This window comes from Bombina bombina, chromosome 3 (genome assembly GCF_027579735.1).
Source record: "Bombina bombina isolate aBomBom1 chromosome 3, aBomBom1.pri, whole genome shotgun sequence".
In the NCBI taxonomy this organism is placed as follows: Eukaryota; Metazoa; Chordata; class Amphibia; order Anura; family Bombinatoridae; genus Bombina; species Bombina bombina.
Genome location: NC_069501.1, coordinates 898,542,080 through 898,559,663, shown reverse-complemented (window position 1 = coordinate 898,559,663; position 17,584 = coordinate 898,542,080). Strand labels below are relative to the sequence as shown.

At 35.7% G+C, this 17,584-nt stretch overlaps 1 protein-coding gene across 1 annotated transcript in view; it reads right to left on the bottom strand.

Annotated features, from left to right (window-relative positions):
- Positions 1 to 2,048: 2,048 nt before the first annotated feature.
- Positions 2,049 to 17,584, bottom strand: part of COMMD6 (COMM domain containing 6) — a 71,075-nt gene continuing 55,539 nt past the window's right edge. Inside the window, exons 6-7 of the mRNA XM_053704928.1 lie at positions 17,041 to 17,193; positions 2,049 to 2,436 (exon numbers count right to left, since the gene is read on the bottom strand). Coding sequence (XP_053560903.1) covers positions 2,386 to 2,436; positions 17,041 to 17,193 — 204 coding nt within the window. The 3' untranslated portion in view covers positions 2,049 to 2,385. The remainder of the gene's footprint in view (positions 2,437 to 17,040; positions 17,194 to 17,584) is intronic.

Here is a 17,584-nt window from a genome sequence, read left to right as displayed (position 1 = left end):
TTGCTATGGAATGAGCTATAAACACCAGTAGAATATGTGCCTGCTATAGAATGAACTATAAACACCAGTAGAATATGCGCCTGCTATGGAATGAGCTATAAACACCAGTAGAATATGTGCCTGCTATAGAATGAACTATAAACACCAGTAGAATATGTGCCTGCTATAGAATGAACTATAAACCCCAGTAGAATATGTGCCTGCTATAGAATGAACTATAGCACCAGTAAATTGTAGTCTTTTCCAGTATAAGGTCTTTACAATGACCCTGTGGAATTAACAGACTGTTATGTTATTTTTTTTTTGTACATTTAGTTGCAGATATTTCTATCCACATTCAAACTATACAGTGTTTAGTTCTTCATTTTTACTGACACTAAAACGAGGGAAGTCATGTTTCGGGTACCATAAAGTTCAAAAAGTACTTTGGGCAGTATTTAAAGACTGGACAAAGTGCTATATTAATTAAATGGAAGACCAGATAAAGTACACTGTGAGATCGAGCCTGTAAATCATCCACTCATCTGAGCTAGGTTGTAGCCAGAGAAACTCTGTATTTAGCATTATTTAACAGAGGGACGCTTCCTTTAAAGGGAAATGAAACCCAAAATTTGTTCTAGTTTCAGAGAGCATGTAATTTAAAAACAACTTTTCAATGTACTTCTTATATCAAATTTGCTTCATTCTATTGGTATCCTTTGTTGAGAGTATGAATGCACTACTGGGAGCTAGATGAACACTACGGGAGAGCCAATAACGAGAGACATGTGTGCAGCCACTAATCCAGCAGCTAGCTCCCAGTAGTGCATTGCTGCTCCTGAGACTACCTTGATATCCTTTTCAATGAAGAATTCCAAGAGAACAAAACAAATTAGATAATAGAAATAAATTAACACAGTTGTTGCAATGCAGCTTAGTGATTGCTGTTCTGCCATATGATAACATGACACACGCTAGTTCCCTTCCAGATAAATGACCTACTGACTGTTAGCATAAGACACAGTCAGACTCAAAACACGACCCCCCCTCAATGAGGCAGATGTGTTAGCTGTATCCTTTGGAGCTTTTTATGATTGGCTTAATCATGCATGCGACACCTAACCTGTCAGAGTGGGAGGGCGCTCCACCCAGCACATTCAGAGCTGTTGTGCAATCAAGGGAGGCTGAGCTCATTGCTGCCTCTCTCCCTGATTTTTTTGAAGTGAAGCTCAGAAAATGTGGTAATTTTTTAATTTTACTTTGACATTAATTTTTTGTCCCTTTTCTCTGCCTCCCCTGACTTCACATCTCTGGTGTAGTGTACTGGTAAAAACTGTACTTCAGACGCAGGTGCTGGAATACTTTGCCTGCTCCAGCAAGGCAAAAATGCTTTATTTTTTTGGTTAACCTGAGAAGAAATGTAGAGAGACTATAACCATGATTCAAAGACCCCTGGAATATACCTTGATAGAAAATATTTTGTATGTCAGAGTATCTACCCAACAGAGCCCCAACAGCTTTGAACAAAGTAGGGAGGTGATTGCAAAAGCAGTGAAATGTAAATAGTCTCAATTTTCTTTCTTCAAAAGTGAAAACACAGACACTTAGGGCTGAATCAGAGTGCATCCCATGCTAAATTTGGTAGAAACATAACTGAAATGGCCAGAACTACCACAAAGCTGTATATGCAACAACATTAGACATGGCAACGTGAGTATGAAAAAAAGGATAGATTTACAGATGGTTCTAAAAAAACAATTCTCAGTAAATGTTTTGGAAAAGACTAGGGTGCCAGATCCTGGCTAAACTTTTTCAGTGATTCCAGGAATTTTGCTATGAAAGGTCTTGCAATTTGGACACAAGAGAAGAATTGGCTAAGTACATGGTCCCTTTAACAAGAATATTAATATTAAAATCAATTTATAGTCTGTTAAAAATGCAGATTTTCAAACTACCGTTTCAATTAAAAAAAAATGTTTGAATTGGTTGATTAGAATGATTATCACTTCACAATCGCTTGTCAGCATATCCCACAGATCTATAAAACCTGAATGAAATCAAGCAAAAAGTGAGCCAAGGATACGGTTTACTTATTTCAACTTTACATCATTTTAAAAATAAAATGTCCACATATTAAAGTTATTGTAATTTAACATATACACATATAATGTTTATGCAGTCGATTCATTTCACATCAACCATTCATTTATCTAAAAAACAAAGCAAAAAAAAAAAAAAAGCCCAATAAGTAGATTACTATATATCTATGCAACAGAAAAAGTATATATACAGGATAATTGTGGAATAGTCTTAGTAAATACTCCGTTGTTTGATATCATTAAAAAGAGTGAATAATAAGGCATATTGTATCTCCTTAAGAAGATCAGCTGGTCTTCAATATTCTATTCAAACAGTCTCAAGAACAGAAGACATTTCTTTGAATTGCTTGAAGAAATTCTGAAATGACAAAAATAGCATAATTAAACCTCCTCATGCTTCATGTAATTGTATCTAGGGACACTTGTCATTGCCCATTTCCTATTAATGTTTGTTACAGCTGTTTGCCACAACACTGAACAAAGTGCCCATAACTACGTTTGCCTTATTAGCATGTTCTGCTTTAATCCACTTGAAGTAATATCTACTCATACCATAATTGCAATAACGCCTCAGAGCTATCTTTTTTTTTTTTAATGTGATTTCCATTAAAAAAATTAAACAAATTTGTTAAATGAATAATTTATCTGTGAGCACAATGTGAGTGTGACAGTACTTGTCTGGGATGCTGTTCATATTTAATTTGTTCTCTCTCTCAGAAAGCATGATATAACTGCAAGTAACCTCTTACAAACATTAATAACTCAAAATGATCCCTGGGTTGGTGAAAAATAGCAAAAAAACATTTAAATTTTGATAACAAATTGACAGTTCTAAATGTAACACACTTATTTTTTAGATTGAGCTTAATGTTTTAATGATCCTGCTAACCTAAAGGGACCACAATAAAGCGCCCTTGCAGTCCACCTGCATTATCATGTGTGCCCTTTCACAAAAGCTTTATGTGCATCATCTGACCAATAAACCATACTGCTGCTAAACACGTTTTTATATTTTTATTTAGGCATCAAACAATAATTAAAGTTTGCGACAATAGTCACAGAGTTAAATGTAATAACCTATCCAAAACCACAAATCTTTTTGTTGCTGCTCTATTGTGTATACCATGCTTATTTCATAAAATGCTGTTGTACATATTTAAAATGATAAGTTTCCCAAATGTATAAATCAGAACTCTAACAGACCTGCAAACTATGGTGTGATACTAAGGCAGAAGGGGAAAACAAATACAGGAATGATATATACATCTTATGAAATGAGTCCCTGAGACTGGTGTGCTAAAATAATAATAACAATTGGATACTTGTATAGCGCACAACCTCGATCTTAATCGACTCGCGGCACTGATAACAGGTATTATTAAAATGCTTCAATAACATCTTTCTCTCCAAAAGGACCATTGACAAAGCTACGCTAATGTTTAAAGGGACAGTAAACACCAGAATTTTTGTTGTTTAAAAAAGGTAGATAATCCCTTTATTACCCATTCCCCAGTTTTGCATAACCAACACAGTTATAATATTATACTTTTTACCTCTGTGATTACCTTGTATCTATGCCTCTGCAAACTGCCCCCTTATTTCAGTTCTTTTGACAGACTTGCATTTTTAGCCAATCAGTGCTGACTCCTAGGAGCTTCACGTGCCTGACCTCAATGTTATCTATATGAAACACATGAACTAACGCCCTCTAGTGGTGAAAAATTGTCAAAATGCTTTCAGATTACAGGCAGTCTTCAAGGTCTAAGAAATTAGCACATGAACCTCCTAGATTTAGCTTTCAACTAAGAATACCAAGAGAACAAAGCAAAATTGGTAATAAAAGTAAATTGGAAAGTTGTTTAAAATCACATGCCCTATTTAAATCTTGAAAGTTTTTTTTTTTTTTTTTACTTTACTGTCCCTTTAAGCATAATTACTAACTTCTATAATAGTTGATATTAATAGTCACATAGTTACTAACTAGGGAGATAGCAAACAATATACACATATCTAGACAGTTGAACTCAATAATTAGATATGGGTGATGTTAACATAACAGTTAATCCCAATAGAAAAATGAATAGATAAGTAAATAATCAACTTCAATGGGATCACAAAGAGCCTTTGTAGTCAGCATATTTACAAAAGTCCTTAACAGAATTATTTATTTCTAGAACATCATATACTAAAAGTATAAATATGGTAACAGTCACCAATTCAGCCCTCCAGGCTTATAAAATGACTCATTTTGTCTCCAGCTAGTAATCAAATTGTAGTAAAAATAAAGATTGCAATTTACTACAAAATAAATACATAAAAAATACATATATAACCCCAAGCAGCAAAACAAACAGAACTAATGTTCCACATCACTTAAGGTCCTTCTCAAGGGACAATAATTATCATCCCGACTGTAACGCTTAAGTGCTTTGACTGCAGGCTAGAGATCGCTCATGTAATAACCTTATAACATTAAGGTATGCTACTCTTAAAGGGACATTCCAGGCAAAATTTGAATGCACATAGATGAATTACATCTTTGAATAGAAACATATTTGCAATATACAAAGTATTGGCAAAAATGCTTCTAGTAAAAGTTATCACTGTATTAGTGCTAACATTTTTCTCTGCCCGTGCATATGAAGCATAGCTAGATATTCTCAGTGCACCAGCATTTTAAATAATACAGCTACTCGGAGAACCAATGGGGTTTGTATCATGTCAGCAATAAACAAATTAAGTCATTACCAGATGGTACAAGCACTTTAGGCTCTCTGAGTAAGAGCGGTGTTTAAAATGCTGATGCGCTGTGCACACTTACTTTTGAAACAGCTATTAGCTCTGCTAATACTGTATATTACAAAAATGCTTCTATTCAAAACTGAAACGCAACCAAATGGATTCTAATTTTGTCTGGAATGGCCCTTTTTAAGGAATCATCTTATGTCCTCTGGTAGTGTGAAATTCACAGCAGGCACTGGGCCTTGAAAGTGAGCAATAGCCTCCACTTTCCAAGCTTGAGGTTTATCTGTAATCGTTTTTAGCCAAATCCAGTTCTTCTAAACATGCAGCAAAAGCTCTCAAGCTACACACTGACCAAAGAGGAAAACAATGTACTTATAAAAGGACTTCATTTCTGCCCCACAAATCTCTGCTGCGACATGGAAGAGGTCTTCTGGAAAGTGCACCCTAGTGAAAGTCAACCATAGCGTTTTTGAAACGCTAGGGTTGACTGTTGAAACAAATAAAGGGCACTTTCATTCATGTAAGATACTTCATGCAGAATAATACAGGAGTAGTGGACATGGACATAACTTTGAAAATTGTCAGAAAAAAATCTCAGTTATTTCTCCTTTGAGGACATCTTATCTCCAGATATGAGGAACTGCAATGGGGCAAAATTTGCCCCCTCCTACGCCAATCTCTATTTAGGTTGGTGGGAGGCTTACCACATATATGGAGATGAAAACGGTTTCATAAATGAAATCATCTTTTACATCTGTTATATAGAAGACCTGCTTTTTATTTGGCAAAATGATGAGAAGTCCGTGATTGATTTTATAAAGATACTTAACAATAAATGCGGGTGGTTTGAACTTCACATTTGAAAGAGTCAAAATTAACTACTTAGATCTCACACTTAAGGAACATGTTGAAGGGAATATTACGACTACAGTTTTCAGAAAACCCATTACGGGCAATACATTGCTCCATGCAGGGAGCTCACACCCAAAAAGAGTATTTGCTGCAGTAGCAAAAGGTAAGTTTGTGAGGTTAAAAGGGAACTGTGCATTGACTCATAACTATAAAGAACAAGCACACCTAGGGGAGTGCCTTAGAGAACGAAAATATCCAAAATATTTAATTGAGGGCGCAAGAAGGGAGGTTTAAAAAATTAGATAGAAAGGGGATGTTAAGAGATAAATGGCGGATGAATACCCAAGATTTCCAGGGAATAACTTTTGTAACAAATTACAGTGCACAGTATTCTTTACTTTTCAACATCATACGGAAACATTTTCCACTTTTATCAGCGGATGATAAACTGGTTAAATTAGCTGCAGATTCTCTTATAGAAAAGGAAAATCAATTGCAAATTATGTATCACCTACTAAACTTAGATCATCAGATACCACGCAGCGTAGTTGGTTACAACACAAGGGCATGTTTAGAGGCGGTAGCAGTAACTGTGAGGCATGTGATTTTTTGCAAGCAGGTGAACATTTTGAGTCTTGGGTAACTGGTTGCACTTTTACCAAAAATGCTTGCATAAATTGTACTTCTTATGTGGTATGTTTAAAGGGGCATGAAACCCAAAACATTTCTTTCATGATTCAGATAGAAAATACAATTTTAAACAACTCTCTAATTTACTTCTATTATTTAATTTGTTTTATTCTCTTGGTATCATTTGTTGAAGGAGCAGCAATGCACTAATGGTTTCTAACTAAACACATGGGTGAGCCAATGACAATCGGTATATATATGCAGCGACCAATCAGCAGCTAGAACCTAGACTCTCTGCTGCTCCTGAGCTTTCATAGATAAACCTTTTAGCAAAGAATAAAAAGATAATGAAGCAAATTAAATAATAGAAGTAAATTGGAAAGTTGTTTAAAATCGTATTCTCTATCTGAATCATTAAAGAAAAAATTTGGGTTTCATGTCCCTTTAACTACTTGTACAGACTATAATTTGCAGTACGTAGGGTTAACCACGAGAAATATACGTACAAGAAAACGAGAGAATACGCTAGGCAGAATGAGTACACCTCTAGTATAACATTTTGCACAGGCCCATGATAAGAATCATTTTTTCTTTAAGTGGACTGCAATTGAAAAAATCTATATTCCAGAGAGGGGAATAGATTTGCACTCTCACTATATGATTTGTAAATTGAACAACTAATGTATATTATTCCTTATTGATTTATTTTGTTGTAATGTGGGTCACTATGGATACTAGATTTTTTTCATTCGCAGTCCACTTAAAGGAAAAATTATTCTTATCATGGGCCTGTGCAAAATGTTGTACTAGAGGTGTACTCATTCTGCCTAGCTTAAATATCCTTTAAGAGATCCCTCTCTATACATCTTAAAACAGAATGCACCTGTAATGGTTGATTATATATTTCCTACCTGTTCTATGTTAAATTTTTGAATATATTGTGTATTATTATTGTTTTTGTATTTTATTGTACCCTATTGTATCAATGCAATGTTTTGTGATCCCAGGACATACTTGAAAACGAGAGAAATCTCAATGTATCCTTCCTGGTAAAATATATTTTTATAAATAAATAAAATAAAAAATAAAAGGGACACTGAACCCAAATTTTTTATTTCGCGATTCAGATAGAGCATTAAATTTTAAGCAACTTTCTAATTTACTCCTATTATCAAATTTTCTTCGTTCTCTTGATATCTTTATTTGAAAAGCAAGAATGTAAGTTTAGATGCCGGATCATTTTTGGTGAACAACCTGGGTTGTCCTTGCTGATTGGTGGATAAATTAATCGACTAATAAAAAAGTGCTGTCCAGAGTACTGAACAAAAAAAAAAGCGTAGATGCCTTTTTCAAATAAAGATAGCAAGAAAAAGAAGAAAAATTAATAATAGGAGTAAATCAGAAAGTTACTTAAAATTGCATGCTCTATCTGAATCACGAAAGAAAAAATTTGGGTTCAGTGTCCCTTTAATAGTTTACAAGTGCTCTGATATACTTGTACGTATATTTCTCGTGGTTAAAGTGAAGGTCAATTTAGATGAATCGGTGCCCGGTTTTTAATACTCCAATTAAAAACAAGGGCACTTTAATTCATCAAAATTCACATTTCCCTTGTTTTCTTCAAACACTTAGCTTTTAATCTTCACAGCCGCTCCAGAGATTCCCCCCGGCCGTCGGAAGCCTCTTCATACGTCAGAAATGACGCATCCGGCTTCCTCCAATCACGGCTTCCCCCCGGGGCAACGCCGTGATTGGAGGAAGCCGGATTCGTCACTTTGGACCCACGAAGAGGGCTTGCAACAAACTGAGGAAGCGCTGCAGTGGCTGTCAGGATTAAAAAGGTAAGTATTTGAAGAATACAAGTGAAATGTCAATTTTGATGAATTAAAGTGCCCTTGTTTTTAATAGGATTATTAAAAACCGGGCACCGATTCATCTAAATTGACCTTCTCTTTAACCCTTCGTACTGTAAATTACAGTCTGTACAAGTAGTTAAAGGGACATTAAACCCAAAAAAAAATCTATCATGATTCTGGTTGATATATTAATATCATAGTTAAGAATTTTCTTTAACCAATTAGAAACACTCATATAATGCCTTGTATGAAATAAGATATTATATACACGGATATGTTTATTAGGAATATGCATAGAATATAGAATGTGCAAAAACTGTAAATAATGTTAATAAATAATATTTGAGCCTTTAGAGAATCAACCATATATTATTTGGTTTGCACACAAACAGAACAACAGCTCTAGTGTTCTGGGTTTTTCTTCATATATATCTAAATACATTATTATACACGTATATGTATGTATGTTGTAAATAGACATATACTTTTAAGAAGTTTGGGTGTTCCGAAAAAATGTCTAGCCAATCAGATTGTTTTTAAGCCTTTTAAAAGGGGCTAGTTCTTGCTCATTGTATATGGCTTAGAGTACGGCTTTCCTGCCGAAATGCGTCAACCCTGTTTGCTCTAACCCTGGAACTTGGATTTATTGAACTGCTGAATTTTAAATTATCAAATAAAACGTTAAATTTTAATTTACTCCGGTGTGGCTCGCAACTTTGTGTTTTTGCCCCTAAACTAATGACAATTTTAAATAATCATCAGACCCAGAAGCTACCCATGTCTTCATTTGACCAAATTATCAATGCTGGGAAAATGGATCTGGAATCTTCTAAAGCAGACTAAAGTTAAAAGGGACATAAGAGAAATATCCCCTGGAAAGGAGTAAACACAGTTAAAGTCAGCTCAAGGGCAGCAATGTACTACTGGGACAAAGCAAGTGAGGCAATGACAAGAAAATGTGCACAGCAACTAACCAACAAACATGTTCAGCAATGGAACAACATTGCACTACTTCTCCAGAGCTGAGTTTTACTATGGTGTTTTACACCTTTGCCAGGGTTAAATTACAATGACTATGTATGCTGGATACATAAATAAGAAACTATATTTTAAAGAGCTCACATATGTTAAAGAGAAACAATTAAGAGCTTTAGTGAAATGCTGATTTGTTAATCTTTAGATTTTATGTATTTTTTAAATAAGTTTAAATAAAGAGAAATTATTGTACCCAATTCAGAAATTAATATTTGCTTAGAGTTAATCACAATACTACCCAATCTAAAAAAATACAGCAAATGCCAATGTTGGGCCTGCTGTGCGTGTTGGAGAACGTCTGGTAACCTGGCTCATAATGTGGAATATACAGAATGTGTAACGGTTACATTTTGGCAACTATATGCATCTATAGCACATTCCCTCACCCTTTATTAGCTCCCCACAATCTGCTGGCAATTTGCCTGACTACCATGTTTGCATTTGATACTGGCTTTTGGGTACAGTTTGCTTGCGGAAACCAAACAAACATTGTAGCAAGGCAAATGCCCGGATGTAATTTAGAGGTGGATCTCCAGAAAAGCAAGCAGAGTCCCAGCATGATTTAATTTAGTTTAAAAACAGGGCTCCTAGAAAGAATATTACTACAGTAAGATAGCCAACCTGGGATTAGACCACAAACACATATAGTATTTATGTGTATTACATACTTTTTTCTGACTGTATTCTAAGGAAAGGAGCAAAGTTTATTCTCCCATAAACAGGATCACCCATTGTCTTACTAAAACTAAAGGAATATTATTTTTCATTTTTTTTTGTCTTTCTTGCAATTAAAATAAAACTGTAATTAAGTGCTTACTTAAAGGGCCATGATACCCAAATGTTGAAACACTTGAAAGTGATGCAGCATCAAATAGTGGGAATGAGTTAAAAATGACACTTTATTAACATATATATACAAATGGACACAACAATAGGAAGATGTAGAGGGGGGTGTGGCTAGGCAGCGGCCATAGAAGGTCGCAATATCTGTGGCTCCTATAATGATCTGCTCAAATCGCCGATTTAAGCAGCGACTCTGCAATATTTACTGACACATATTCCATATTTGACATGACAGAGAAAAACTGCAACAAACCATACTTCATTTGCAGAGTTTATGACTTGTAGGACCCAGATCTGGTCCGTTGAGTTCTTAGGCGGCGGCCTTCGAATAGGATTTCAACTCCCCCCCCTGTGCATCAGGATTTAACAGTCTTTCATAGACTGCCTACTATACTAAAGAAGGGAACCTTCCTATCGGACATTCTGAATACTGATAAGAGTGTTGGAAGTGGAGGTATACAAGCACCGTTGCAAAATGGAGGCCCTAAACAGGTGGGAAGGCAAGATAGTGTGGATTAAACGGGATCACTACCGGAGTCTAGAAATAGAACTACGTAAGCTCCTTTTGAATCCTGCAGCTACTGTGGCCCCACCATCTGTATGTAACTACAGCAATGTACCGCCCAGCAACAAGACCCATGAATGTTACAGATACACTGGTAACGACCGCTGCATACATATAGTTGAACCGGGACTTGCATTTATAAAACCAGATATGTCTACTACTTCCTGCCACCAGAAGGACACAAGCCCAGTTAATAAAGGATCCTTACCCACCTTGGACTCCCAATTGGAGGGACATGGAGCTGCAGAACCCCGGACCCGCGATGTGCAGCCTCCTGTACCAAAGCAGCTGATGAGAGCCGAACAGGAGAAGCAATCGGAGGTGTTTACCGCTCTAACTTGGGTGACAGCTTACTTCAGAGAAGTGCCTGCGGCCGTTGCTGAGAGGCAGAGACAGACCAATTGTGGATTTGAATTTTCCAGTCTGCTCCTGCCTATCCATCCACTCTTGATTGCAATCGGAGCTGTAAGAAAATTGAGGGGAGAGCATATTGCCAACCTGGAACGCCATAATGAGGGCCCCCCACACTCAGCACTCCTCATTAGAGTGAGACCACGCCAAGCCGATCGACACGAAGTAGGCTGAATGACAACCAAAGTTTACCTCATTATTGGTTCTGCTGAGCTGAAGAGAAGTCAGGGTGAACTTTTAATACCAATATATGAGGACATTGTGAGAACTGTTATATGTGTCATGATTAATGAATAAGATGTTATATATATATGATGGCTTTTAGTTGGAGGTTTTAATGGCAGCTTCAGAAGGCTCAAACTGTCTCTTTTAAGCTCTCATATACACTATTTGCATCTATTGGTTCTAGTTTTTTTTTTTTTCTCTCTATAGTTTATTATATTCTCCACATGTTTTTTGATCTAGTTAAGCTGTCCTTTGGTCATACTTGGTCTCTATGCTGTAATTTATTTTCTGTATGACCCAAAATCCCTAGTCTAATATATAGATATTGCATATCATTATACCTATTGGATTGGGGGGTATGAATCTTATTATTTCATCTACCTATTACACGCATATTATCTGTTCATAATTCCAAACCTGTTTTTTCCCTTTGGATGAAGTGTGTCAGAGTGATTCACTAGGAGGAGCTTGTAATCTCTAGCCTTTAGGTCCACTCTAAGAAATAGGAATTCACAATTTTGCTTTATTTGGTCAAGTATGCTAATACATATTTATATTATCAGTCGCTTGCTACACCCTTACTATAGGTTGAATATCTCCACATAAGCAGGACTAGAGAGGTTTAAACGCTACAAAGTTAACCAACAAGGGACAATGTAGGTAATACTCTAGCTTAATACAGTCACTTATGACCAATAGGCTAATATACTAGTGAGCAGATTCCCACCATCTCATTTAAACCCCTTACCTGGGTCCAGCGATATAAAGTATGTCACATCACCCTATTTATGCCTTGAAATATCTTGAAACCACACAAAAAGTCAGCCTAAGTTTAACTCTCACATAAAATGTACATGGAATAGGACATTCTGTCTCATATCAAGCTCCTGACTTTTAAGCACTGGGAGTATAGATACATGAGGGGTCGTTCAAACTGTTCCTATTGCAATGGTGTGCTGTCTGCGGCCGAGATAGCACACCAAAATATTATATTGAGGACCCCTACTATTAATATGGGTAATTATTAGTCTGTACATAAGTCAGTGTACTCTACTGAATTCTTATTCTCGCCATTGTCCTTAAAATAGTTGGTACACACTTAGGTGATGGGAAGTCACTCACTCTATTATATTGATATTGGTAATTATATATTTGCTGACCCTAGTTTGCTGCATATATTCTTACTTTTATGATATCTCCTTCACATCTCTTGGTACCTAGAGATAATGTTTGTTGTTAGCCCTCCCCCAAATATATATCTTAAAATACTTGTCTACTGACATAGCATTCTTTTTATGCAAGATACTTTTACCATGCCCTATTTTGTGGAACCCTATGATGTTTGTATGCACTAAGATGTTTTGCTTTAAATCCTCCCCCAAATGCATTTTCTCAATAACTAGTAATGAGGGTTTCCTTCTCAATTTAATTTTCAATTAACTTGTTCAAATACTGTCCTGTGGGTCCAAAAGTGGCCCTTTTATCTTTTTCCCCTACATGCCCCCAGATATCTTCCTCTCTATAGTTTCAGCAGTCCAAGAGAGGCTGCTAGAGTTTAACTGGGGTAATATGTGTTACACTTTATGCAATTATGAGGGGAACTTCTCTATACAATTAAAAAAAAAATGGGGCTCAGTTATCTAGCATTTGTTATATTTGTTTATAGTCTAATCTTTGCGACTTGCCGCTTGACTGCTATGATTATGCTGTACTCACTTATGTATACAGTACATAGCGGTCATGGTATTGTGTATTCTTTATTTTCCCTGACTATGGTTATTATTCTGTTCCTGAAGCAAATGATGCTTGCAATTGTATTTTCTTTATGCCTCAATAAAAAAATATTAAAAAAAAAAAAAAAAAAGGAAGATGTAGAGGTAATAGTTGGAGGATGGGAATTTATACTTCCAAACTCATTAATCAAACACAACCAACCTTCTATCATCTACCTAAAAATAGACAGACATAATAGTAGAGGGATGCTGTAGTAGGTATCAAGAGATGGGAATTATCACTTCCAGACTCTATATTCAGTAACCAAACTCACAAGCATCTTACTACTGGAAATATTAAAAAGGGCCAGTGGCTCAGGGTACGTGTGTATACCTTTAAATAGGGATAGGAATGTATCAGTAAGTTATCCGAGGCCCACACTTTGCAAATATCTCCATACAAATGCAAACAAGCTATGCGCTCAAGGGCGTCGTCCTGTCTGCGTACCGCTTTGATTGAACAAAGTCAGCCGATTTCTAACTCAGTCCCTATATGTTATTGGTTTCAAACATACATACAGCAAACTTGCCACAAAACATTCATACTAATAAACTATAGCCACTAGTTGCTCACACCAAACGTGATTTCAGGCATAACAGTGAACTATATATATATATATATATATATATATATATATATATATATATATATATATATATATATATATATATATATATATATATATATATGTTACCATAAGCGTAGTATGGGGATTTATCAAAGCGTTATTTTATAAGCAGCCAATGTATCTAATTAGCACATAGTCATCACTCTTTTCATAAGCCCCAACAATCTCGCTATATATTTGGCAACAAAAGTATCAAAAGGCGGTATTTTGGCAGTCGCTCCTACGAGTGTTAGTGTATGTATTGGACACACTGTTCGCTGAGGCCACACCCACCGGATAGCTGCAAAAAGCTGACTAGAAAATATCACCTGAACATCTCTGTGTAAAAAAGAAAGATATTTTACCTCAAAAGTTCCTCAGTAGCCACATCCCATTGTAAAGGAATTCTAAGCAGCAAATCAGTATGTCTGTCTCGGGACAGCTAAGGGAGTGAGCTTTCGCGCACACTCATGTTATTTCCCTATTCAGTTTAAGGAAGATTACAATCAGATCTCATGAGAGTTAAGTGAAATCTCATGAGATCACAGTAAAAGAGTTCATGACCTCAGTACTGCTGATGTTGATTGGCTGCTGTTCATTTCTTCATTTATTTTTTTTACCTGCAGCTGAGCAACAGCTGAAGAATATTTTTTTTTACACAGAACTTACTCTGCTGAGCTGAGGAAATTGTGAGGTAAAATATCTTCCTTTTTTACATAGAGGTGCTTAGGTGATATTTTCCTGTCAGCTTTTTACAGCTATACTGCATCAGTTTCAAGTGATTTAGCATATGAGTACTATGTCCCTTTAAGTTACTTTACGGTGATACTTCTGGGGCATGTCTTCCTGCACAACTAATAACTGTCCAGTGAGCAGCTTGCCCAAAGGGACTAGTAGAATACAAATATACAATTCCTGTTAGTCTCAATATAAGCTTACACAGCTTTACAAAAAAATATTTTCATGCAAACATATTTAAATGGAAATTATGCTGATAGTTTTCCCTTAATGTGATCCGAATGACTTGTCACAGCAGCTGCAGAGTATTAACTGTACGGGAAATTGTTCTTTGTATACAAAATAGCTGGGTTTTGTTTTTATTTAATCATCAGTTCATTGGTTTCAATGTATGGGATGATCATGTAGAAATAGCTGACCTCTGTCTATAAACAATGGGCAATACATATGAATATATTATTACTATTTCACCCCCCTCCCCCCCGGGAATTTTATTGCTGCCTCATATATATAACATTTCTATAGAGAATACTAAAATATTCTTGTTTTCTGTAAAGATGGTGATTTTGTTCGGCAAAAACAGCTATTTTAAAAGACAACATAATGATAAAGGATCTATTTTTAAACCATTTGATACACTACAGCATGTAAAACAAATCACTGGAAACACATTAAAACAGAGAAAGTTTGCAGTGCAATGCACCTTAAACAAGTTTAATTGTTTCTCTTTCACATTCATAGAAAACTTATAAGCTTACCCTCTTAATGACCAGTGGCCCACCCTGTAAGTCGCTGGTCTTTCTATGGGTTTTTTTTTAATAGCGTGGTTTCGCAGCCAACGGCGGGAAGGAAGGACACAGGCAGTCGGGGTGAGGAGACAAAAAAAAAAAAAAAAAAAAAAGAACTGTCTCTCTTTCTCCTCACCCCAACTGCCTGTGTCCTTCCGCCTCTTATTACTCTTTGCGCTCCCAGTGCAAACCAAATACTCTGAACAAGTTATCTTGATTATTGAGTAACATATCCTGCTATATGTATGTTGTTGTTATGTTAAAGTTATAATTTTATAGTTTTATGGTTTAATTTTAGCTCTATTACACTTTAAAATGAAAAAGGAAACAAAATAATCTGCATTTATCAACCCGCATTGCCTAATGACACGGCTTGCCGACCTACATGGACTTTATAGTTCTTCAATGAATTAAGTCACGGACTCAGATTTGGACCTTTATGCAAATGGAAGAACTGCATTTTTTTACTTTGTTGATCATCTGTTCAAAATTGTGCATATACTCTTGTATTATAAACTCAAATGGCTTTGTAACTTCAGTGATGTTAATGTCTTGTTATGTTTGTTATGATGGTCTTCAAAAAAAAAAAAAAAAAAAAAAAAAAGATTGAAAAGGGAAAAAAAGAAAAAAGAAAAAGGCAGTGGCTTTGCAAAGAGACTGTGTGATGCCCTTGCCTATATAAGTAGCAATCTCCTTTGATGAGAATGCATAAAGATGCTTTAAAAAAAAAAGACAGAAAGAGCAGCACCAAATATGGACAAATTCTTTATTTAGAGCTCCTGCAAAAACTTGGCTCGAAGTAAGCCTTTTGCGCACGTTGGGTTGCGCATATTACAAGTTTAAAGTAAAAAAAGTTTTGCGCACACTAACCAAATATTGTGACCACATTAATGTATTTTCCCCATAGAAGTCAATGGAGAGTCCAGAAGAAAAAAAGCCTAACACCTATCACTTGCACGCTAACCCAAAAGCGGTTATGAATATTTCACATTCCAATGTTCTTCACATACAGAACAATGTAATTTTTATTGTAAATATATGTCTGTTTATATATCTATCTATAGCTGTATATCAATTGCTATAGATATAAAGGTATAGATATCTATTTTTACATTAACAGTATCGAATAAATAGTTACAATAAATATACAGTAAAGCACAAATACATCTGTACAGACATATATTCATACACATATTTAGACATGTATATGTTTGTATATATCCATTATAGGCCTTTGCAGTCAAACACCTTGTCATATACCATATACCTTTAAACCCTTCTTTCCTTTAATAATATTTATGTGACTAATTTTTATCAGATAGTGTTTATATGAGTGTACCTAATTTTGAATGTATTTATGCTGTGTTTAGTACAACTTTTTTTAATGCACTGGGTTTCAATCGTGCTATCCAGACAAGCGTAAAATGTGATTGCACTCTCACAATTGCATTTACTTTTAGCCTGTAATACGTGCACTATTTCCGTTGCGCAAAATGGCAAAAAAAACACAATATTGATTGCGAACAAAATATAGCGCGCCACTTGTAAGCTACCCTATGTGTTTAATTTCTTTCAAAAGTCATGCACACAAGGCACGCTCCCATACTGGACAAAGTCAGTGACTGCCAACAAGTGTCAAATGCACTCTTTAATCTCTTTGTAATGTGTTGTAGCTCCACATCACTACTTTAATTATGTGCTTAATGCATTTGCAGAGTGTTAAACACAAATTTCAAAAATAATTTGTTTCAGGGCATTCTATAACAGTTTTGTCCATTTAACATTGGTGTCACAAAATAGGAATAATTATTCAAATATTTCTATTTTTACTAGTGATACTTTTGGAACACACAATACATAAAAGGTAAGAAACATCAGAAAGAAATGTACAAACCTGAAACTCTGGAATCGTCAATTCAAAAACTTTGCTGGTGATCTTCCCAGTATAATCTACCACTTTTAATGCCAGTGTGACATACGGGTGATTTAGGGATCGGCAGCTGTCAGAACTCACCGCCATTCCAACTTTCCACTGAATATCTACAAGCTGTGACAAAACAAAAGAGAAGAACATTAACCCTTTCAAGACCGGGTTAAAAAGTCTACATCGGAACAGCGTTCTGGTGTAGACAAATTGAAATCATGCGATCGTGCAAAAGATTGCGAGATTTCAATTATGGGATCGGGTCTGGGGGGCGTCCCTAAGACGCTAGGAGCGTCCTCCAGACCGTGATCAAATCCTGCAAGCCTAGTAGGCTTCAGGACAGTCGTTTGCGATGACGTTGTATTCTGTCATAACGTCTTTAAAGCCCAGTGCCGTTGTGACGGAATACAACGGCATTAAAAGGTTAACCAAAAAAACAAACAAAAACAAAACAACAACACACAACGTTTGCTGGTTCCTTAATATTCTTGCTGACACCATTTTCAAAATTAAA